General features: G+C 31.3%; 1 protein-coding gene across 2 annotated transcripts; it reads left to right on the top strand.

The window, feature by feature from the left end:
- The first annotated feature begins 290 nt into the window (after positions 1-290).
- On the top strand, positions 291-23,518 carry LOC139522393 (uncharacterized). Of its 2 annotated transcripts, XM_071315911.1 has the most exons (4): positions 293-348; positions 20,174-20,459; positions 21,880-22,551; positions 23,112-23,518. In XM_071315911.1, the coding sequence occupies exons 2-4, from the start codon at positions 20,210-20,212 to the stop codon at positions 23,222-23,224; spliced, it is 1,035 nt and encodes a 344-aa protein (XP_071172012.1). In that variant the 5' UTR covers positions 293-348; positions 20,174-20,209; the 3' UTR covers positions 23,225-23,518. The 2 variants fall into 2 exon arrangements, 1 of the variants encoding a protein (XP_071172012.1); XR_011664416.1 differs by lacking the exon at positions 20,174-20,459 and having other exon boundaries at positions 291-348.
- The last annotated feature ends 626 nt before the right edge of the window (positions 23,519-24,144 follow it).

Below are 24,144 nucleotides of genomic sequence, written 5' to 3'. Positions count from 1 at the left end.
AAAATAACGATTTCTTATTTAATAAATGAGGCAATCAAAACCCCATACAGACCTCATTTATAACTGACCAATGAATATTCTGCCCAACAACTTCTTGCTATATATACTTGGCAGGGGCGGATGCAGGAATTTTCGAAAGGGGGGAGTGCTAACCCAGGGCACCCAGGGCAAAGGGGGGAGGGGGGTGCAAAACATATGTCCCGATACAAATGCATTGATCGGCAAAAATAAAGGGGGTGGGGTGCGCACCCCCGGAACCCCCCCCCCCCCTGGATCCGCCACTGCTTGATGTTTTTGATCTGTCAGTAATCATGAAATAGATTCGTAAAGATCAGACCTTAGAAAACAGTAAGTAAACTCTTCAAACAATTAGGTTTTTAAAGAGCTTGTTTTAGAACTTCTAATCGAACAGACCTAAATGCATAAGGTCCTTCACAGTATTCATCCGGTAAATGTTCATTTTGTTTCGGATTCGGTAATTTTCCTACATTACGTTACATGCGAATGCAAAATAATTAGTTTTGTCCATTCAGTCCAATTTATTAATAGATCTTGCCTTATTTGTTTTTTTTTTTAAATAAAAACTATGCATGCAAACTTCAATTAATAAAACCGTATTAAGGTTCATGTGGACCCTATGGCTAAAATGGCCGTATTTTCACCTCAAAATTTACTATGAGTCCAGGCAAACTTGTGCATCTGGAAAAGTTTTAAGGCATAGCATGCCCTAGATAAATAGAATTCAAATGCAATGTATGATTTAGAAAATTCATAACTTAACTGGATTTTGCCGTACACTTTTTTTCGTCCCTGCAGAAGATGATAAAATTAACAAACAGTCGAGTTTACCTTGATATGGTCCACTCAGGTACACAGTTTAAATAACCAATTATTGTCAGGTATCTATTGTCCATCTCGTGTCCATGTCAAGCAATACAGCTCACTTCAATTATTACCTGTGGGGAAGTTCTCAAACCTGTTTCCCAACTTAGTTTATTTTGGCACCTTCTGGAGGAATGAAAAAAAGTGCACGGCAAAATCCTGGTAAGTTTTAATTTTTCTAAAACATAAAACATATTTGAAATTTATTTATCTAGGGCATGCTATGCCTGAAATTTTTTACAGATGCGCAGATTTGTCTGTACTCAAAGTAAATTTTGAGGTGAAAATACGGCCATTTTAGCCATAGGGTCCACATGAACCTTAAACTAGGTTTCACTGGCCCGATCAAAACGTGTTAGGTGAGATATATTCGCAAGTTCAGTGTATTATATGAAAACAAACTCTTTAATTTAGTCGTCCGTTATTCCCTTTTCATGTCTAAATGAAGCAAAAACACCTGAAAAAAACCTTTTATCTTTCTTAGTTTTATCATTGTCTGACAAAAAAAAAATCATATGTTGTAAATCGTATTAAAACAGTAGATAAGAACCATAGTAAAAAAAATATTTAAAACTTTTTAGTAAGCAGTCAGTTATGTAATATATTGAAGAGAAAAAAAAAAAAACAAAAAAAAAACATAAAAATTTAATGGAAATTGTACATTATAGCATTTTACAAGATCTTGTCTGTGTGTGCTAAGTACTAGTACAGGGGAATTAATTAAGTTGATTGGTTGATGTTTGCTTTACGTCCAGTAGCAAATATTTCATGCATGTTCATGACTATAACACATACATTTTAAATACAATAGGTAGGTCGTGCAATAGGAGGTCGACAGTGAGGTTGGACGTGAAACTTTTAAACACCACTGGAAAATGAGGGTATATTGAATAAGGACAGAAAAGACTTACAACAGCTGGCAACATTCGGACCACTCAAATAATAGATGCAAGACTTTTTTAATTTGCCGAGAGCGTTGATCCATAAAATCTACCCTGAAGTCGATCATCGATGTTTACATGTAGTTTACAATATCATTTCACGCATCCAATTTAGGTTAGATACTTTTAGCTCGCTTTAGTAACTGTGAGAATTCTGTGAAACTGTATTGTGTATTGTACTTTAGTTTTTGGTATGATATTCTGTAGTGTACATCAATACCGATCACTACCGCTCTCCTGGTCGGTCTTGTGTGGGGGTGTTCGCCTCGAGACCGGGAGGTCATTTGTTTGAATCCCGAACGGGTCAAACAAATACATGTACGTTAATTAAATTGGTATTCTATTTCAACGCTTAACACGTGGCATCATAGAGTAAGAGCACAGACTGGCCGGCTCAGAGTCGGAAATGTATCCGGGTTGGGTGACTTTTCTTCCTTAGAACTAAATTGAATATCTTGTGAACTTACACGATAAAAAAAAAAACGACTCAGCGGGTCAGTCTAGTAAAAAACGGGGTTAATACTCTTATTATATTTACATGTTATCGTCCTGAATATTAATTTTATTTGCCGCTGGTCGTCATCCATTATCATCATTTATTTTACCGTTATATTATACAGTGAAGTGTTTTTCTTTTATTGGTTTATATTACAGCTTCTTAAATTTTCACCGATCAAAATTAAAATAGGGCAGGTGAAATTTTTCAACCAAACACTTATGATTTTTGGAATATCTTTGACGGTAAATAATATTAAATCAAATATGCCTTTTCGGATACATAATATTTGACGGTAAATATTATTGAATTAACTCCGTATAACTATTATTTAGTCATGGGTCGGCTTTGAGCTAATTATTCTGTATTTATACGCATCTTTCTATATAAAAAAGACTGAATATAAAAAAGAAGATGTGGTATAATTGCCAATGAGACATCTCTCCACAAGAGACCAAACTTCCACAGTCACCGTACGGCCTTCAACAATGAGCAAAGCCCATACCGCATAGTCAGCTATAAAAGGCTCCGAAATGACAATGTAAAACAATTCAAACGTGAAAACTAACGCCTTATTTATATATAAAAAAAATGAACGATGACTCTAAATATTTTGATTTATCTGTGTCTTTGGGTTGCTGTCGCATTAATGTATACCTTTATCTCTTTTTATTCAAAACCGAATGATTGATCACTTGGGTATAGAAATATTGACATCTCTGGTCCTCTCCCGTCCCTCAGTATACACTTGCTAAATGGGTGCGTTCGTTTGGCTTATCGGATATATAAATACGAAGCTTTGTCCGATCGAAATATAATAGGAATGTATATCCGATGCCTGGTGTAGTGAGAATTTTACGCTATCTATAATTTAAAAAACGTTAGAGGGAAAGAAGATCTACGCACGAGCTGAATGATTTAAATGTGTAAACGACAAGAAAGGGCAGCTAAATCTTTTCAAATAAGTCGCATGGCTGATTTAAACAAATTTTTGTGACTTTTGCTAGGACAATAGTAGATGAAAAATATAACGAAACCGATCAGCAAGACACTATCAAAAAATTAAACGCCCAAAATAAGTTGAATCCTTTAATAAATTGCTGTCAACATTTTATTATCATTTTGTTTTGCTGTTATTACAACTATTATACCATTCTGAGATATAAATAAACTTGAAACAGCAAATGTTGTCACCTAGACGAGACGGCCGTCATTGTACGCTTCAATATATGAATTATTGCCACTCAATGATGATTGTTTTTCAGTTCTAATCCCCACCCCTATTAGTTTTACTGGAAAGGATACAATGTAACCCCCGTGTACTACGACAATGTTTTTAATGTTTAAAAAAAAGATTAAATGCAAAGAGAAAAATGATTGAAGAAATGCTAAGGTTTACGCTTAAAAATTTAAATGTAAATAAAAATGCAATATATAAAAAATGGAAAACTGACTGAGACAAATATCAACTGAAGACAAATGATTACACATCACTAAATGAAGCTGATTAATTTATTGCTCCTTTGTGTCCAGTGGCAAATATGTCATGCAAATTCACGACTAGATGCAAAGTGGATCAATCTGAAGCAAATGCTTACAATTTTAGAGTGGCACTTTTTTCTATAAGGCAGAGCGTTCGCTAGAGGTAAAACGTATGCCGTAATAGAATAGATTAGAACCATGATGATCGAAATTCGTAAGTTTAGCTATTAGCCCTCTTTCCCTCTTTTTCTCCAAGATACACTAATGCCATAAACAAAATGCCATGAATTTTAAATCAATAACGGCCACTATAAGTAAATGAGATATGGACTTTTTTTATAAATAAATTCCTATTGCAGCCAACATCTCCCGGTTCGGGACAGGTTATTATTTTCACAAAAAAACCGTTTGATTATTGATCGGAGATATTTAAGCAACCAAAAGCACTTTGAATCAAAAAATTTCTTAAATTTTAGATTATGGTATTTTGCTTGGTGTTTTTTCCCGATCCTATTTCGGACCTCCTGATTTTAAGAGGGCGTATCTAATTAGTCATGCCTGATTAACTTTAAGTAAATTGAACCTCAACTTAAAGACCTACACCGGGTAAATAAGTTCGAGGTACAATAAGTAGACAAAAGAAATCCTTTGTGAAATGAGATCGTCCCAGGTATCTTAGATAATTATTTTGCGTTGAATAACAATGAAAAATGCACGAGCAGGTTTGTAAGATGTATTTGAAATCTCTCAAAAGTACCCATGGTAATTGATATGATGTGTGCTTTCTTTAGGCAAACAACAAGGACGGATACAAACGAATTAAACTATTTCTTATCCTTAGGACCAACCTAGTCCACAGATCTTTTAAGCCTTTGAATTTTTTTATGACTCTCCTAATTCAAAAATTAGGTAGTAGCAAATCTCAACCAGATTTCAATTGATGAAAAAAAAAATATTTTTTCATATTATATATATATACAACTCGTCTAAACATCAACCCAACAATGTTAGATTTGTAAATTTTTTGTTCTTCCCTCGCCGGGATTCGAACTCATGCTACTGAGATATCGTGACACTAAATCGCCTGCACTGCAACCGGTGCGCTAGTCCACACGACCACCTGGGCTTCATAAAAATGAAGCTTTCGGTGGCCGGATGTTACCTTTCCACGTCAGTTTTAATCTAGCGTCGTATTACAGTACATGATATATAAGGCATGAAGATGTTATTTTTACAGATCAACTAAATTATCTATAGTAAAGGATCCTACAAATTAATGTAAGATACAGTCACAGAAATAATTATGTTTATAAGTACGTCTGAATAAGTGACAACTGTACATATATATTTATCGCTATTTTACGAAATTGTCCTTTGGTCTTGCTGACTGATAATTTCCTTTCTCATCGGAGTCGAGTGATATGAAAAATTATCGCTTGAAACTAAGGGGGAACGTGGCGTTGAAATTGACAACGTAGTCATATGTAAAATAGCGATAAACAGTTTATCATTGGTCATTCCAACTCTATTGCTTTTCTGACTTTCGCCGTACCGGCTCAAGCGAGAAAATCAATCTCGTTGTGATGATCAACGATAATCTGTAAAAACATATTATACTGCAACTAGGATACTTCATGTTGTCTTTATCTGTCAAATATAACAACAAAGTGATATTTCGTGCAATATCGATTTATGTCGCGTCAAATATAAAAAAAAAGTTTGATGGTTGGTATATTTAATATATAAAGTGCATATGAAAGCACAACATAAACAAAACATTATCAAGCTATATCATTAAAGAAGTTATTGTGCGTTTGAAACTGGCTCTCTTTAGGTGACGACTTTTGTAAGAGTTGTGTAACCGTACACGTTTTTAATTATCGTCACATCTTCACAATCATGAAAATACAGACATTTTGATTTTGTCTCATTGTTCGTTATATCCACAACATATTCGGAATAAATATACCAAAGTGTACCTTAGACCAAATGTGAGAGTTATGTCTCTTAGTGTATTGTATTCAATATATATGACGTGTACAAATCTATAAAATGAAGAGACCTAGGGTCTATCAATTCGGAGACAAAGGTTTATAAAATAGAAAATGAGGTCAAAGTCATGTTCTTACTTATAAGCTCGCTTTTTCAAGAAACGGTAAAAAACACTGAGCAGATTTTTCATATTCCAAATTGTTAGTTGCTACCTGTCGTAAATACATTTAGTTCTTAGTGATACTTATAGGAGTTGACTCCCCTGGAATGTTTGAAATAAGATGATAATGTAACTCATAAACCATACAAGGTATTTTTTAGATTCATTACATTTGATCTTGACAGAGATGTCAGATCTGTGGATAATTTAACATTCTGTATTATGACCATTGCAATGAATTCTCATTGGTACATGTGGAACTGGAAGGTTTGTTTTGTAAATGGGTAGTAGCAAATTATCTCCCTTGTTTCAATGTAAACCGTCATTTTTTAAACATTGTTGCGTATTGTATAACTGAGGGTATAAAATAAATACTTGTCACCGGAAAAAAGTAAAATCACAAAAATATTGAACTCCGGGAAATCTCAAACGGAAAGTCCCTAATCAAATGACAAAATCAAGTGACAAAACACATCAAACTAATGGACAACAACTGTCATATTCCTGACTTGGTACAGGCATTTTCAAATGTAGAAAATGGGGGATTGAGCCTGGTTTTATAGCGCTAAACTTCTCACTTGTATGACAGTCGCATCAAATTCCGAGCAGATTAGTGCAAATTCCGAACAGATTAATGACTGTTTTGCGCGAAGAAGCTATTTAAGAGCAATTCTCTGTAACCACCAACCATTTTATATAGGGGTGCCGGCACGCATAGTCACCGATTTTCATGAAACTTAGCCAAAACATGTGATCATGTAAAAAAGTAAGAAAAATGCCCACCCAAATGTTTCTAGGTCATGGTTGCCATGGCAACCAAGTGAATGAGATTTCCCGCAAATTTTGAGAAATTAAGCATCGAAAAAACAACTACTTTGAAGTCATTCGTAATCAAAACTAGGCTTTATTTAATGATATTTGTAAATATTTTTTAGAAACATGAAACTTAACAAACAAAATAGTAATGTCATATATAAAAAATATTTTGGCTGAATATTGTCACAACTGCAGAAGCAGAGGTCATTTTTCAATATAGTTCAGAAGACAAATTTTACACATTTTGTATGAACAAAATAGACATTTTTGCATCCACATCCATTTAACCTGTGGTTATGAATGAAAAGTATCAATGTTTCTAAACAAAAAAATATGACAAAATGTTTGGGAAATTAGGTTCTAGGATGGTTGCTATGGAAACAAAAATGTGTCATTTTTGCCTTTTTACCTCTAAAATGTAGCCATTTTATTAAAATAATCCACAAAAAGTAATTATTATTGAATGACTATGATGTGCAAACTATTGGCAATTAAATTACCATAAATTTGTCCAAAGGTCAAAGGTCATTGATGACCTTGACCTTTGACCTTGTGTATATTAATTGAATTTTGAAAGGAAATATAATAGAAGGAGGCTACTATACATGGAGAAAATTATCAGGATGTTTTAAGCCACTTTTTATCAGCATATGAAAAATAAAGAGTCAAGGTCATGTCAAAAGTGCTTAGCAACCACCCTTATTTGATCAAAATGTACCTAGCAACCATACATGATTTCATTCAGGACTATATAACTACATGTATTACACAGACCTAACTTCAAAGGTCTAGAGGGTGTCATCACATTAGTTGTAAACAATCATTCATTTAAAGTGTAAAACTGCCTAGCAACCATTTTTTATATTAGGAAAATGCCTAGCAACCATCGATTTATATTAAAAAGTGCATAGCAACCAATTAATTACTTAGAAAAACTGCATAGCAACAGTTTATTTTAGATTTCATTTGGACAAAAATTAGAAAAAAAATAATATTAAAAACACATGTCTAATCCGGAAAAGTAAATAATATAGCAAATTTAATTTCATGAGACTGATTACACATATATACAAAAATTTAAAAGATGTCGTCTGATGAGACAACTCTCCAGAAGACAACCAAATGTTATTTAAAAACAAACTATTTATATCTACAAAAAGAAGAGAAAAGGAATATAACTGTTAAGAGATTGACCAGTTTATTTTGGTTGGAGTTAGCTTTTCAAGAAAAGAAGTTATGCATAGACAATATATTCATTTTCACTCGTTATAACTTATATGGCTTGATTATTTCATATTTTTCATCGAAATTGTTTTTCATTGCGTACACACTGTTTTTGTATTTTAAATAGTTTTAGATGTGCATCTAAATGTTCAGAAATTTGTGTTTAGCATGTTTTAGGCAATATTATTTATCTTCAGATCAAGACACTATCACATTCATTTCGTTAAACTTCCATCATCCCCATTACAAAAGATAAAATGCTTTCCTAACTAATATAACTACCCTGCATCTATCCATTGCTATTTTTGTATATCAACAGTGGAAGATTAAAAAAAATATATTAAAAACTACTTTGTTTGTTTAGCAAAAGTTATTTTAGCAGAGTCTTAGTGCCTATTGAGATTTAGTAATCGAACAGACTAGGCCAATCAGGACCCCTTTTGGCCCCAACATATAGAATTATTACATTTGCTTAAAAAGTAAACTCTAACGCTATTTATAAGAAAGTAGAAAGCGTGTGTGTTAGATAAATATGAATCGTCTTTGACAACACAGTGAAACAAGCGTTAAGAAATTGAGCACTTACTTATACAAATGATGAGACAAGACATGAATTCGACAACTTCCATTTAAGACTAAAATCATTCTAAAAATGAAATTTAATAGCAAATTTGATTTATTTCCATATTTGAACTTGAATTTAAGTATTTATAATGATCAAATCAGTTCAAATCTTTAACTCAAACTGATTGATTCAAGTGAAGTACACACTTTTTAAAGTGTCTAAAATGTAACATTTTTGGAAAAATTTTCTTTTAACCGGACTTCTCCACAAACCAGATTTGGACACAATCATCATTAGAGTTATAATATACATATATATAAATGTATCCTATGATGGCTTACATGGCTTAAATAGAATAAAGGATAAAATGCAAGTTTAAATTGTCCATCATCATAAAAATTGTTATAAATAGAAAACCCTGAAAGGACCTTTAATATTCCGAGTGAAAGGGTCTACCTACTATCTATTTACAGGGGAAATTCTGGCCTGAAAGGATGAATGTTAACCTTTTTATACCCCGCTGAAGCAGACGTGGCATTAAGTGTTACCCTTTCCATCTGTTTGTACGTTCGTCCGTCCGTATTTCCAAAAAGTTGGTATCCGTTCTCTTATTTTAGTTTGCCTTAGCCAAATATTGTTTTAACCTTACCATGCTTATTACCACATAAAACATGTCAATTTGAAAATTGGGTGGCGTCACCTTTATCGTTTTGGAGTTATATGCCTTTATAAACATAATAATAATTGCACTTTTACAATTCTTTGGTTATGTCCCTTTATAATTTTATAAATATGATATGCAAGCGAGGAGGAGGGGGCATTATCTGTGTTCCACGGACACATTCCCCATTTATGTTTTTTTGCCTATTAATTGAAAACAATAAAAGAACTCATTTGAAAAGAAAAATTTTAGTAATAAAAATAAGGACAATTGTTTTTTATGAAATTTATGTTACTAGATTCATACTTCAGAGGACACAAATCACCCTTTATTAACCGTTGCTAAGTAGTTTCTAAGCAATTTGTGAACTCAAATTGAAGTGACTATTCATTTGTAACTTCAAGTTTTCCTAAAACCAACCATCTTATCTGGAAAATATGGTTATTTGTACAGACACATCAATTCGTATGTGCTAATTATATTATGTAGTAAAAATGGTTGCTAGACAACCTTCTTTTTACCGGAACAAAAAAAAAATCACTTTTTTTTTTAAGTTTCTATACTGAGGCTAGCAATGGTATGAATTAAGACTTCTTTTGAGAGAGGGCCAAAAACTCCCCTTTTCATAGCATGCATAGGTACCTTCTCCTAAATAAGTAGACCAATTTGTACTGTGATTGTGCAATCCAAGATGGTGGTATACCATGAATCTACCTTAAATTTATTTGAAAACCCTTTAAAGTCAATTTGGGGTAACTATCGTCATTTAGTATTAACATAAATATATTAATATAGAATAAGCTATGTATAGCTAGAAGTGTAACTAAAGAAGAGTAAATAATTGGGATAAGGAAACAAAAGAAAATGCTGTTATTTGAATTTTTCTCCTTTAATACTAGTATTCATTAAAAGGCAAAACACCTATATGGAGTAAAATGAAATTTTCGAATATTTTGATTAAATGATTGAGGTTTGTTGGTAATTTTTACTATTAAATTGTTCATTTATCCATATAAGTTTCAATAAAAATAATGTTTTGTTACATTACTTTTTTACATGCGTTGAAAATTCAAGAATAAGAATATAAAAGTAAAACACGAGTCCCCTAGTTAATGAAATAATGATGCAACTCGTATTTTTTCGTAAAATTGATAAAATACTTTGAAAAAAACAGCATTTGTAATTCAAGTAAGAACAGGAAACAAAGTTGCTTGCGATTAACTGAAATTTACATGAGTGAACTCATGTACGTGAACTATTTAAGAAACACAATACTTGTTCTTTAAAGAAATTTGAGAGTCTAAATGGAAGAATGAATTACAACTTTAGTAAAGCACCAATACAAGGATGGTTGCTATGCATTTTCTGATTATATGAGAATGGCTGGTAAAGTTTATGTTGAGAATATTGACCCCTCAACTTTTAATTGGTATGTATATCATAGTTCTGAACCCAACTATGTATGATTGCTAGGTACTTTTATATCAAGTAAGGGTCGTTGCTAAGAACTTTTAACATGACCTTGACCTCTGGCATTTTGCTTTCTAACGAAATGTAAGCAAAATCTTGTTTCAACACTTTTTCTAAATACTTTTCGGGTTTATTTGATAAAATTTCTAACACAATTAAATAAAAAAGACCGAAGGTCAAAGTCAAGGTCATAAATAAACTTTGACCTTGAGATAAACTTTTCGGTCATTGAATGCACAACATGTCCCAAGTGATTTTTATTTTGTATTTGTCACTGTTTTTAAACTATTCAAATAACAATGTCAAAATTTTTCTTCAAAATACCAAAAATGACACTTTTATGTTCCCATAGCAACCACCCTAGAAACCTATTTCCCAAACCTTTAATGATAAATTATTCCTAGGCAACAGTCATAATTTACATTTATCACTTTAGTATAATTGGTTGTGGATGCAAAAGTGTAAAATTATGTCATGCAAAATGACTATAATTTGCCTTTTTGAATACATTGAAAATTCCATTATTTGAACCAGTGCTGCCCCCTTCCTCCCCTTTTGTCAGAAATAATTTGTATCTTTCATCTTACTCATAAAGTGTTATATTTTAATAAATTATAGTCAAAATATTCATAAAACTTGAAATGTATGCATAATAACTGCTTAAAATGGGTCATTTTTTATCCTCAAAATATGCATTTTTGAGGCAAAATCCAAGGGGACCCGTAACCATGGCAACGGGGGCATAAACAAATTTTTTGTAAACATTTTTCTTGTTAGATTATCGATAGCTACCAACAGACCAAGTTTCAAAATAATCTGAGACTATGCGTGCCGCAACTTGGTTGGTGGTTACAGAGAATTGCTATTAAACACTTTAATTATTGCATACTGTACAAAAGTAACATAAACTATGTATTCTTGTATGAACCACATCAACAAACGACAACCACTGAACATCAGGTTCCTGACTTAGAACAGGTGCAAACAAATGCAGCGGGTTTAAACATTTTAATAGAGACCAACCTTCACCCTTACCTGAAACAATAGTGTACCATCACAACATAGAAAGACACACGATAAAATATCAATTGAAATGGCTTAACTCAATCAAAAGACATATTAACACAAACAAGTGAAGATACACCGAACGAATACATTTGATCTGTGACACAATGTAAATACAAAATCAATAAAAATAAGGGGTGAGATTTTAAACAATTTCGGAAAGACAACCATAACCTTGAACAGAATGCCGCCAAATAGAATTATGTACACAGGTAAATGAAAATAATTCTGTTGTAAGGTATACAGTAATAAAGAACGGAAATATTTTTTACAAAATAAATAATTTTGTTGTTCATACAGTACTTGCAACCTTAGGTGTTACTATTTTAGCGATCAATCAGCGGTCATTGATCAGTTACCGATCAGTCAAGTTCGCGTCACCAATCCGTCATACTTATAGTATAGATATTTTGACTGATAGGACGGATCTGACCGATTGACCTTTTTGACGGATTGAACTCTACTACGTCAAATTTTGAACTAATACAAATTACGGAATCTTAGTTTCGTTTCATTTAATTAAAATGGCGCCATGGAAAATATAAAAGCTCAATATAGTTTTTGATAATTATTCAGCAAAGTTTTCAGAATTTGAAAAGGAGAGAAATATGCAGATAAAACTAAATTTAAATTTTATTATAAAAGAATGGTGGTTTTAGTTTTTATTTAGGTTATATATTTTCAAACCAGAAGATCGAGTGCTAAAAATGCTCTGGAAAATGAAATGAAATGATCATTTATTGCAAATTTCGGTGTTTTTTTCAATATGTTTAAGTATTTTTGTCTTAATTATCATAAAATTCTCATAAAAAAAAAATTATCATGATGGCTTTAAAATAACTTCTTACAAATAGCATAACTGGATTTTTTATAAAAAGAAGTATTTGTAATTTGTTAATGTTTAAACAATGCGAAAGACTTTTAGTATATTTCCTTTGATATTAATTTTATTTTGTGAAAACCAACCAATTATAATCATTTATAATGCAAAAAAAGTAATAACATCAAATGGCAATCAATAAGTCTCATTAAAATAAAGAAATGATTGCATTCCTATTCAACAAAAACTAAAGTGTATACATATTCATATTTCATACAAAATTACTTAATATGTAAAGGCATTTATAATGACGAATTGCAATTGACGTTGCATTACTTCTGATTTAAATGAGAAAAAAAAATATTTGCATTCTAAAGCATAGCGTACACAAATTTAGTATCTTTTCCTTGAAATTCAGCATATTTTATGAAAAACAACCAATCCTAATGTACAAAAAATACCGAAATCAAATGGCGGTTCATAATTTCTATTTATCTGTCACCAAGGGTCGAGTGCACTGTTAGATAAGGGGGAGCTAACTCTTATGTATTCGAACCATCGCTAGACTTAATGTTTAGATTGGCATAACTTTTCATAATTTAATTAACGATAACAATTTGATGAATGATGAATGATGATAACAATCTATTAGTAAACAATGCCAAATAATAATAATTTAATTACAGTACTAAGTATAAAATCTAGATATCTAGTCCTAGTACAAAAGTTTTCTCTTACAATGTAAAATATAGAATAAATGCCAAAACTTCTTAATCATAAAATGAACTTAATCTCAAAATCAAAAGGTAAAAGTCTCAAAAATATAATAATTCTAAAAATAGTAATAGCTAAAGTTAAATGTAAGTCAGAGATAAATTTTGTCTCAACACTACAAAGTCAACTAGTAGACTGATTGACAGTCTTACAGATCCAGTATAATAGACTTTAGTAGTTCAAGTTTATGTTTCCAAAAAGATGACTGCTTTTCCTAAATTTCACAACGCTATTTATACTAAAACCAAAAACTAATCAATATGACACAAGATGTAAAGAGTACTCTCATTGAATAAATGAATCTTTATTGCATTAGCAACAACATTGCTTTAGCATAATACACGGTATATATGTTAGCGGCAATAAGTGAAATTAGGCATTAAGCTTAAATCCTAGGCAATAAGCTAACGCCTAGGCATTAAATTATTGCCTGAAATATTCAGGCATTAAGCTTATTTCCTTAAATCTGATGATGATTGTTCATCCTATTGGCGAACATAATTTTAGGCAACAAGTAAACTCTCGAATTTATGCATATTTGGTGATTTATTCTTGATATAAAGTCGTTTCTTTATTATTTCTAATATTACATGTATAAATATACATTCATTTGACAGATCTTCAAATTTAGTAAGATTTTTTATCATGTTTAGTAATTTTAACAGTTAAAAAACAGAATTAACTCATACTTTTTCATGTTGTTGTGGTATTACAAAATAATAAAAAGATTAAAAAAAAAAGAGATTGTATGCAATTAAAAAATGATGAGAGCTGGTTTAAATTGGTCGAAAGTAGACTAAATTAAGATACGATTTTTTGCTCACACTAATCTAATTTTTTTCTATTGGATAGGTAAGTTTTCTTTTTTATTATAACAAAGTGATTTTCACACAAATTTCTATCAAGTTTTCATATTTTTAAATTAAAAAAAATGATGCGTTTAAATAGAAATAACATATTTTATTAGTGATTTTATTTCTGGTCTGTTGTGGACAGTTGTGTCATTGGCATTCATATCACATCTTCTTTATTTATATTTAGGATGAAACTAGGTCTATAGTGGTGCATTGGTAAAATAAGAGTTTTTCTTTTTCTCATATTTAAACGTATGTTTATTGCAGTAATAAAATAAAATAATTGAAGTATTCAGTATTTATATGAAAAATGCACGATATTTGCCTTTGAACTCTTAAGTAAGGGGATATTTTAACGTGATAAGTAGCATTCCAAAACAGGATTTGAAAAATGAGAAAATACGGGGCTATTTTTAAATGACATGATAACAGCCACAATAAGATAAAGATATATATATATATCTATATAAAATCAGATTTTTACTTCCTTACATGATTCTCAGATTTATCAAATAGAAAAGGTTTAATCAGATTATCTTATTTAATCATTTAATTTTTAATATTTCTAAAGCTTGAGAGTTTAGTCAAATAAAAGATTTTCTTTTACCTTAAAACTACTATACTGAGGGTAATAAAACCTTATAAAGATACTTCTGGTTTGGCATGGTTTTTTTTAAATCTTAATTTTCCAAAATATATAAATAAAAACTACATAGGTTTCATGGTTACATACTATAATAGTGATATAATTGTCTTTTTAATGAGGCACATGTAGCAACAACCAACAGAATCACTTAAACTGTTCATCCTTATATTAGGAAATAATATATTTTTATCATAATTTGGGATATATTATTTGTGATATATATCAAATTAAAAAAAAAAGAATAAAAAATTAAAGAAATTAATAAAATTGTTCTTCTGATTAGTGTCAATACCTCCTGCTTGGGGCGAACTCATTAAAAAAAATCACACCTGGTCAGAGAGTATTAAATTCTAAATAACGTTCATCCAAAATTGCAACATCATGAACAACTCAAGTTGCAAGGCCTTTTGAATTCACTAGATAAGTAATACACGAGTGAAAGAAAAGTAGGGTTTCCATTTTACATGCACAAGTACTGATGTAATTAAACCTTGTATGCCATGCCTATAATTTTGACCAACAAATATTCAAATTTAATGAAATAAATGTTGTGGCTTTTTTTTTTAAATTACTGCAACTTTGGAAGACATTTCCTATTTTAAAAGGTTATCAAGGATTTCTATGGAAGTTCAATTACAATGATGATATGAATTCATGGTTTCACAAAACAAACGTGTCAATTTTTAAATTGAATAAGTTACTTCATATACTATTTTACATATATATGTATTTTATTAAAGAAACAAGAAAATCACTGCATTATTTACTTTACTCAACTGACACCATAAATCTATACTAGGCTTTAGTTCAAATGATTAAAATTGTCCAGTAACCATAAAATATAGCTGAAAGGTTCAAAATATTTGAATAACATTGAAGTATTAGTCACAATCAGTTTTAAGATAATTTGACCAGCTTGTTTTATTTTTATTTAAAAGTGTATATGTATATATATATGTGTGACTTGATAACTATGGTGTTGAAGTAATATTATGTTTATTGTGAAATTTTGGTTTACATGCTAAATGAATACATTTAAATTACACAAAACTCCATATAAAGAACGATACATAGCTGGGTCTTCAAAATGTTCGACTAAACATATTTCTAAAGTATTGACTACTATTCTTTCTACAGTTAAAGATGGGCTTCAAAAATATTGTGAGGAGATATATTCTACCAGTGGTGTTAACCAGATGTGGATTCTCAAAAATTCGAAAGATCTACTGCTTAACCTTCGATCACAATCTTTGCAATTTTGCAGCAACATAAAAACTTTTGATTTTTCTACGCTATATACTACTATTCCCCATGCTCAGTTGAAAGATCGACTTCACCAACTCATAAAACAGAGCTTTTTCTATAAAAATGGGAATCGTAGATACAAATTTCTTGTTTTGGGATACAATACTTCATATTTTGTGAAGAATCACACTGAATCTTCCGGAAAATATACTGAAGATGATATTATTAAAATGCTGGACTTTTTGATCGACAATATATTTGTTGAGTTTGGAGGATTTATATTTCAACAGACAGTCGGTATTCCAATGGGTACTAATTGTGCACCCCTGCTGGCTGATTTGTTTTTGTATTCGTATGAAGCAGAATTTATTCAGAACCTTCTAAAAGACAAAAAGAAAAAGCACCTTGCGAAATTCTTTAATTTTACTTTTCGATATATTGATGATGTTTTATCGTTGAACAACCCATACTTCAGCCAATACTTACATCTCATATATCCCAGTGAACTTGAAATTAAGGATACTACTGATACTAGAAGGACTGCGTCATACCTTGATCTTTTCCTCAATATTGACGTAGATGGACGACTTCACACAAAAATCTATGATAAACGGGACGATTTCAACTTCCCAATTATCAATTTCCCATTTCTCAGCAGTAACATACCCTCTGCCCCTTCGTATGGTGTTTACATATCACAATTGATACGTTATTCACGTGCTTGTTCACACTATACGGACTTCATATACAGGAGTGTGCTCCTTACGCAGAAACTGCTCCAACAAAGTTATGAGGAGGACAGATTAAAATTGACACTCCGTAAATTTTATGGACACCATCACGAATTGGTTGATCCATATAATGTCTCTTTAACCAAACTAGCTAAGGACATTTTTACCACATGGTAGATTGTGGTTTGTCATTATGTCGTCTAATCTTTTAATTACCAAACGTGACTTATTCCCGATTGTGACCGTTTTGCTGAATGTGAATTCGCATTACTATAAGACGTGTTTATGTACTTGTTTATCCCAAATTCATGTATTTAGTTTACATGTTTAATGTTATATTTGTAATTCTCATCAGATTTTGTCAAATGTGTTGACGTCTTCTTATTATATATTTAGGTATGACGTATAGAAAAATTAACCACCTCCTCTTTAATAATTATATTAAATTTTGTACGATTATTTACGTTTGAAGTTGGATTCATAACAAACTGGACATATATATATTACAGTTAATTGCTATTAATAAGTATTGCAATATGCATTTTGTTTAAATGTATTATCAGTATTTAGTTCTAAATCAATCCTAATTCTATCTCATTTTTGAATGATAGTTTTTCATATGTGACGTCATGCTGTTTCTAAATTTCATAAATTCAAATGTGGCATAACGTTTCTGCCTTTTCGCCATCGTATGTGACGTCACAATTTTTTTAATTACGTTGACGCTTGGACTGATTCGGATGTGTGTCTATTTTGTGATAAACTTGGGTTTAGTTTTCTGTAATTAGTTAATATTTCAGTTTCATTATATATATCTCTTTCATATTCATTTGTTAACATTTACTGTTTGCAATAGCATTAAGTATTCTATATAATAAGGATGTTCTTATCCCGTGCATAAAAACAATGCCGTATTTGTCAAAACTTTCAACTTTTAATCTTCAGTGCTGTACAACTTTGTACCTTTTTCACGTTCGATCTTTTATATCTAGGCGTTATGTATTCAGGTTTAGTTTTCTGTAATTAGTTAATACTTTAGTTTCTTTGTGTATATCTCTTTCATATTCATTTGATAAAATTTACTGTTTGCAATAGCATGAATTGTTCTATATAATAAGAATGTTCTTATCCCGGGCATAAAAACAATGCCGTATTTTGCGAAACCTTTTCAACTTTTGATCTTCAGTGCTGTACAACTTTGTACTTTTTTCACGTTCGATCTTTTATATCTGGGCGTCACTGGTGAGTCTTGTGTGGGCAAGGCGCGTTTTTGGCGTATTGAATTTTGGACCTGATGCTTTTTGTTATCTATTAATCATGTTTTTCTGTGTCTAATATGTTCTCCTGTTTGTTTGTGTTGTGGTCCTGTGGTGTTGTGTTGTCGTTTCGGTGTTGTATTTAACTTTGCCATTAAAGTGCGAGGTTTGGCATGCCTTAAAACCAGGTTCAACCCACCACTTTTATTCCCCTTTAAAAGTGTCCTGTACCAAGTCAGGAAGATGGTCATTGTTATAATATTGTTCGTTTCTCTTTGTGTTGCATTTTAACGTTGAGTCGTTTGTGTTTTCTCTTATTTTTGAGATATTGAGATAAGACGTGGCACGGTACTTGTCTATCCCAAATTCATGTATTTGGTTTTCATGTTACATTTGTTATTCTCGTGGTGTTTTGTCTGATGATTGGTCTGTTTCTGTGTGTGTTGCGTTTCGGTGTTGTGTCGTTGTTCTCCTCTTATATTTAATGCGTTTCGCTCGGTTTTGGTTTGTTACCCCGATTTTGTTTTTTGTCCATGGATTTATGAGTTTTGAACAGCGGTATACTACTGTTGCCTTTATTTATAATTTGAAATCGTTGTTCAAATTTCCAGTTCCTAAATTGATTGAATACAATGTATAGATACAAAAAAAGGTCTAGGTTGGTTAAGACTAAGTCGGGTACACAGCTACTTTTGCATAGGTACTATTTCTGTACTAAAAATATGTAGTACTGGAAATTTACTTTTAATATTTAGTACTATTTCTTTACTTTAAAATTATTGTACTATTTTACAGCACTTGATTTGTACTAAATATTTTGGTACAGAAATAATACAATATTCCATGTTTATAAATCATAGTTTTAAGAGATTTGAAATAGAAAAACTTTTAAAATGCTGAAAATGTAACGGTAGTAACTAAAAATATATAGTACCTAAATTTCAAGTACAAATTAAGTACTGTAAAAACAGGTACCTAAATATTACAATAATTTTAATGTAACGAAATAGTACTGAATATTAAAAGTAAATTTCCAGTACTACAGATTTTTAGTACAGAAATAGTACCTAGTATGCAAAAGTAGCTGTGTATGGTTCAGACTAGGTCGAGTATGGTTCAGACAAGGTCAAGCATGGTCCAGACTAGGTCAAACATGGTTCAGACGCGTTTAAAATGGTTAAGTACTACTAGTTCAGACTATAAAATATGGTTTAGACTACAGTCGAGTGTTATCAAGTAAATTTCAGAACAATTCAGACTGGTCGAGTAAGAATCAGTACAGTCGAGTATAGATATAGGACATTTTAGACTTTTACTGGGTTGTAGTGTCACACACCATTGTAATGTCTTTCTCTTAAATCAACTACGGCACAAAAATTAACAATATACCACTAAGGGTTTTGTTAGTAGCCTCTAATAAAATATACTATTCATCTGTCAGGCTTTTTGTCGAGCCTGCGACTTTTGCGATCATAAGATAGTATCCAGAAGTTAATTTTGTAAAAAAAAAAAAAGAATTTCCTGTTTTCCGTATTAAACGTATAAATGGACTTAGTTATTTTCCAGTTAACCATACACAGTCTGCAGTTAAATTTCTTAAAACATTTATTAGACATATTAGATTCATAAACTATCATAGATACATGTATTTACAAAACTTGGACAGAAGCTTCTTAAAATCAAAAGATAATATATAGAGAAACATTTTAATACCCCTCCCCCCCATTTTGTTGAACCTGCGAATAACAGCAAAAGTAGGCAAGACCCTGGGTCCTCGGAACACGTTCGATTATTTTGTATTCCAGTCCAGACAAATTGTGAATACATTTTTTATAAAGAGAGATGGTAGAAATGTTTAAATATTACACGGGAAGAAATACGTCTTGAACATTAATTGAACACTCCACAAAATAATCATCCATCCTTAAAATAAATACTTTCAGTTTTTAATACATAGTACATGTAGTTTTGAATCTTACATATCGAATTATGGATACAATGGACATACGGAGTACATTATGTGTTTTGTTTCATCAGTGAAAATGTGAATCCGCAGACTTCAATTTGAATATTTCTATTGTTTTTTTTTACAGATTGAATGGTTGGTATCCGAAGGATATGGTGGTGCCATGGTATGGTCTCTGAATCATGATGATGTCAATCAGACATGTTCTAGAAGTAATCGTAAATACCCTCTTTCAAATACAATTAAGGATGGACTGGTTATCGCTGAGAATGGTGGCACACTAACAACTCCTCCACTTCCAACTGAAATGTCTTCTGCAGTGCCGACAACATCAGACCCAACGACACAAGAAGCGTCAAGTGTAACCACACGGGGAAAATCTGAATTGACAACACAAGGAGGGACTAGTTCAAGTACATCGTACAACTAAATAAACAAAGGGGATAATAATTAAGATTTGCACATAGCGTGAAATTATAACATAATGAAAATGATTTTTCTACACCATTATTCTAAAAATGAAGCAAGTCAGTATCAATATCAAATGCATATATGCAAAAGATTCTATAGGAACATATACGATTTTTAGATTTGAGAATTCAAGAAAGTAAACTTACTTTATAACTCAAACATAATATATTGTGATTATCACATCAATGTACTTTGTGTTATTCGAAATATAGCAACATAAAAAACTAGTATCCTTAGCTTTTTATTATTGTCATCTTAAAAACGAAAACCCAAAAGAGCTTTCTACAATCACAGGCAATCTTTTACCCAATATATATTTGGAATCTCGCAAAGTGCTTTTTCTGTTTGTCTTTTAGAAGGTTTTAAATGAATTCTGCTTCATACGAGTACAGCAACAAATCGGCCGGTAGTGGTGCACAATTGGTATCCATTGGAATACAAACTGTGTGTTGAAATATCAATCCTTCAATCTTAACAAACATATTCTCAATCAAAAAGTCAAGCATTTTGATAATATCATCTCCAGTTTATTTTCTGATAGATTCAAACTGGTTCTTTACAAAATTAATAAACTACTTTATAACTCAAATAGAACAAAATGTGATTATCACATCAACGTCCTTAATGTAATACGAATTATAGACAAATAAAGAACTAATATTCTTAGCTTTTTAGTAGGTTCATCTTAAAACTGAAAACCGATAAGAGCTTGTTTATGATTACAGATAATCGTTTACCCAATATATATTTTTAAATTTAAAATTATAATTGTCCTACGACGATGTTTAAAGTATACGTATATATATAGTCAACTGCACATTACTAATACACATAAACATATTATTCAGGTAACCTTGATGACAAGTACAAAAGAAACATTTTCCGGTTAGATGAATTTTATTAGGTATAACATTTAAAGGTACAATATGTAACTTGTCGGATAACAACTTTGTTACAGATTGAAACAGTTTGCATTTCTTTTCTAGTTCTTTTCCTATATATAGGGTTAAATATTTGCCCCATCTACTTTTCTTTTCAATTTTTAAAAGTCATTACAATAAAACAAGAGGGTTCTAGATATTCAGATTTCTTTTCTTGTAATTTGAGAAACAAATGCCATAAAATAGAAAATAAAAGTCCCAGTTACATTGTAGGTCTTCCCCGCCAATTATTTAAAATCAAATATCTCGTATGTCCATTTTTCTAAACCAACTATGTGGTCATTAACTAATGCTCTTCTATTTTCAAGTATAAATTTGTATTTTTTTTTTCACCCTACTACTTCCTTTACTTTTACTAATGATTTCATCAACAACTTTTCGGGTTAAAAAGGACTAACCGTAATTTTGAATCATATTACAGGTTTGCCATGCACAGACACAATCAGTGGAATATATGCTGATCCAGCTAATTGTTCGAAGTTTTACAATTGTGAAGGAGTAGCTTTCCACATCAACTGTCCAATAACCTTACTTTATAACTCAAACAGAAAGTACTGTGATTATCACAGCAAGTTAGTCTGTGTTATACAAGCAGATTTATCAACCAAATCAACACCGATGTTTCCTCCAAGTTCATCGTCAGTTTTACCAATAAGTACCTCCAGCTATTTTACATCGCCGGAAATTTCGTCTGATTTAACAACTACGTCATCATTTTCATCAACGTCTAGTATTCAAATATCACCTTCAACACAAAGTTCAACCGTCACTTCAACATCAAAATCTCCATCTTCAAGTCAAAATCCAAGGTTTACTTCCGTGGTGACTGGTACTTTACCAACTATAACGAAAACAACAACAAATTCTGTATCAAGTATCATCTCGTCTTTAAGGACAACTGCAGCGTTACCTTCTGCTACACAATCAATACCGCTTACGAGTGTGCGTACGCCAGTCACAACATCTAGTACCAGTACTGTAACAACACCGACATCAACTAGTACTACTGAATCTCCATCAATAGTTCCACCGCAGACGACAGTATATACTTCTGCACAACCATTAGTTACATCACCTAAAACAGTACCTTTAGGTATGTAAAATTAAGTCCTAGGATGTCGAACATCTGAATAATATGCACACTTTTAATACATCTTTATTCAGAAACAAGAGTTGTAAAAAAGATATATTAAACATATGTGTGCTTGGACTATATTTTTTTTCTTTAATATAACACATTAAGAATATATGGTATGATAGCGAATGAGACAGCTGCTCACCAGAGACCACACGACGTAAATTTATATATTAGAAACTATATTTAACCGTATGACCGTCAAGAGTGAGAAAAAAACAGACCTCAATGAATATACTACTAATTATGTACTAGTATATAACACTTTTTTAGTTTCCATTAACTTTTTTCTATCTCTTTACGAAAAAGCATTTGTTGTAAATTAAGGAGACACGAACCTAAAAGAAAAAAATAACAGAAACAGAATGTCAATACACATTTTGTCTCAGTCAGTCATATTAGTGTCAATATGATGATCAGCGGCAAAAATGATAGATTGCCACTGATCATTACATTTTTCATATACTTATCAATAAAAATGATAATAACATATTTGTAGTTGATATTTACCATTTTAGATTTCTGTGTTGGAAAGGCTATTGGTCATTATCCACATCCAGAGGATTGTTCGAAATATATTACATGTGTAGGGATTAAAAAATATATACGTAACTGTCCGGCGGAATACTAAAACAGGATATTTGATATTGTGATTGGAACAAATACTTGGTTTTGACGAATAGTACTTGCTGTATTGATATACAATCAGTATTGACAGGTAAAAAAAAAAACCACTTGTAAACATTAACCTTATCAGAATGAAATCTTTATAATGATATTTTTTTTTTAATGCACAACATTATAAGATAAGAACACTTTAGTAGCCAATGTTTGAACGGTTTTATCAGTGATACATAGGGGTTGCTGTGCAAAATATTATTATTATCTGATGAAGATAAGACCCATTAAGCATGAACGTGATTTATTTTATTGTTAATATCTGTTTTGTTCTATTTGATCAATTAAATTGATAAGAATACATGTATATCTTTAATTTACTTACCATTATACCGCAACATATCTTTAATTTACTTACCATCATACCGCGATATATCTTAAATTCCACTTCAACAAAATTTGTGTCAACGATCAATTTTTCACAGAGACCATTATGATCGAAATTTATATTTTTTATAGATATTTTGACCTCTGTGATTACCCTTAGTGGACAAATTCATAAAAGTCTATCGTATCGTAGTGAAACAATCAGTAAAGGCGACAGTAGTATACCGCTGTTCGAAAGTCATAAATCGATTGAGAGAAAACAAATCTGGGTTAAAAACTAAAACCGAGGGAAATACATCAACTATAAGAGGAAACCAAAAATTACAGAAACACAGAAGTGAACAAAAAACGACAATGCAACGAACACAGCATCGAACTATTAATTAATACTGTCATTTATTTTCCTGACTAAGTACAGAAAATTTTATGACAAATGGTGGCTTGAACCTGGTTTTGTTTCAGACAAACCTCGCGCTTTTATAGCAATTTAAAATACTAATATAACTCGGAAATGCCAACATTACATGACAGAAATACAGTACAAAT

Source organism: Mytilus edulis, chromosome 5 (genome assembly GCF_963676685.1).
Source record: "Mytilus edulis chromosome 5, xbMytEdul2.2, whole genome shotgun sequence".
Lineage (NCBI taxonomy): Eukaryota > Metazoa > Mollusca > Bivalvia > Mytilida > Mytilidae > Mytilus > Mytilus edulis.
The sequence above is the reverse complement of the archived record's forward strand: the minus strand, read 5'-3'. Positions and strand labels throughout refer to the sequence as shown.

Coding starts and splice junctions, on each gene's coding strand:
- LOC139522393 (XM_071315911.1), top strand. CDS start 20,210: ATGGTATGGTCTCTGAATCATGATGATGTCAATCAGACATGTTCTAGA. Junction 20,460..21,879: donor ACAAGGAGGGACTAGTTCAA/GTACATCGTACA, acceptor ATCATATTACAG/GTTTGCCATGCACAGACACA. Junction 22,552..23,111: donor ACCTAAAACAGTACCTTTAG/GTATGTAAAATT, acceptor TTACCATTTTAG/ATTTCTGTGTTGGAAAGGCT.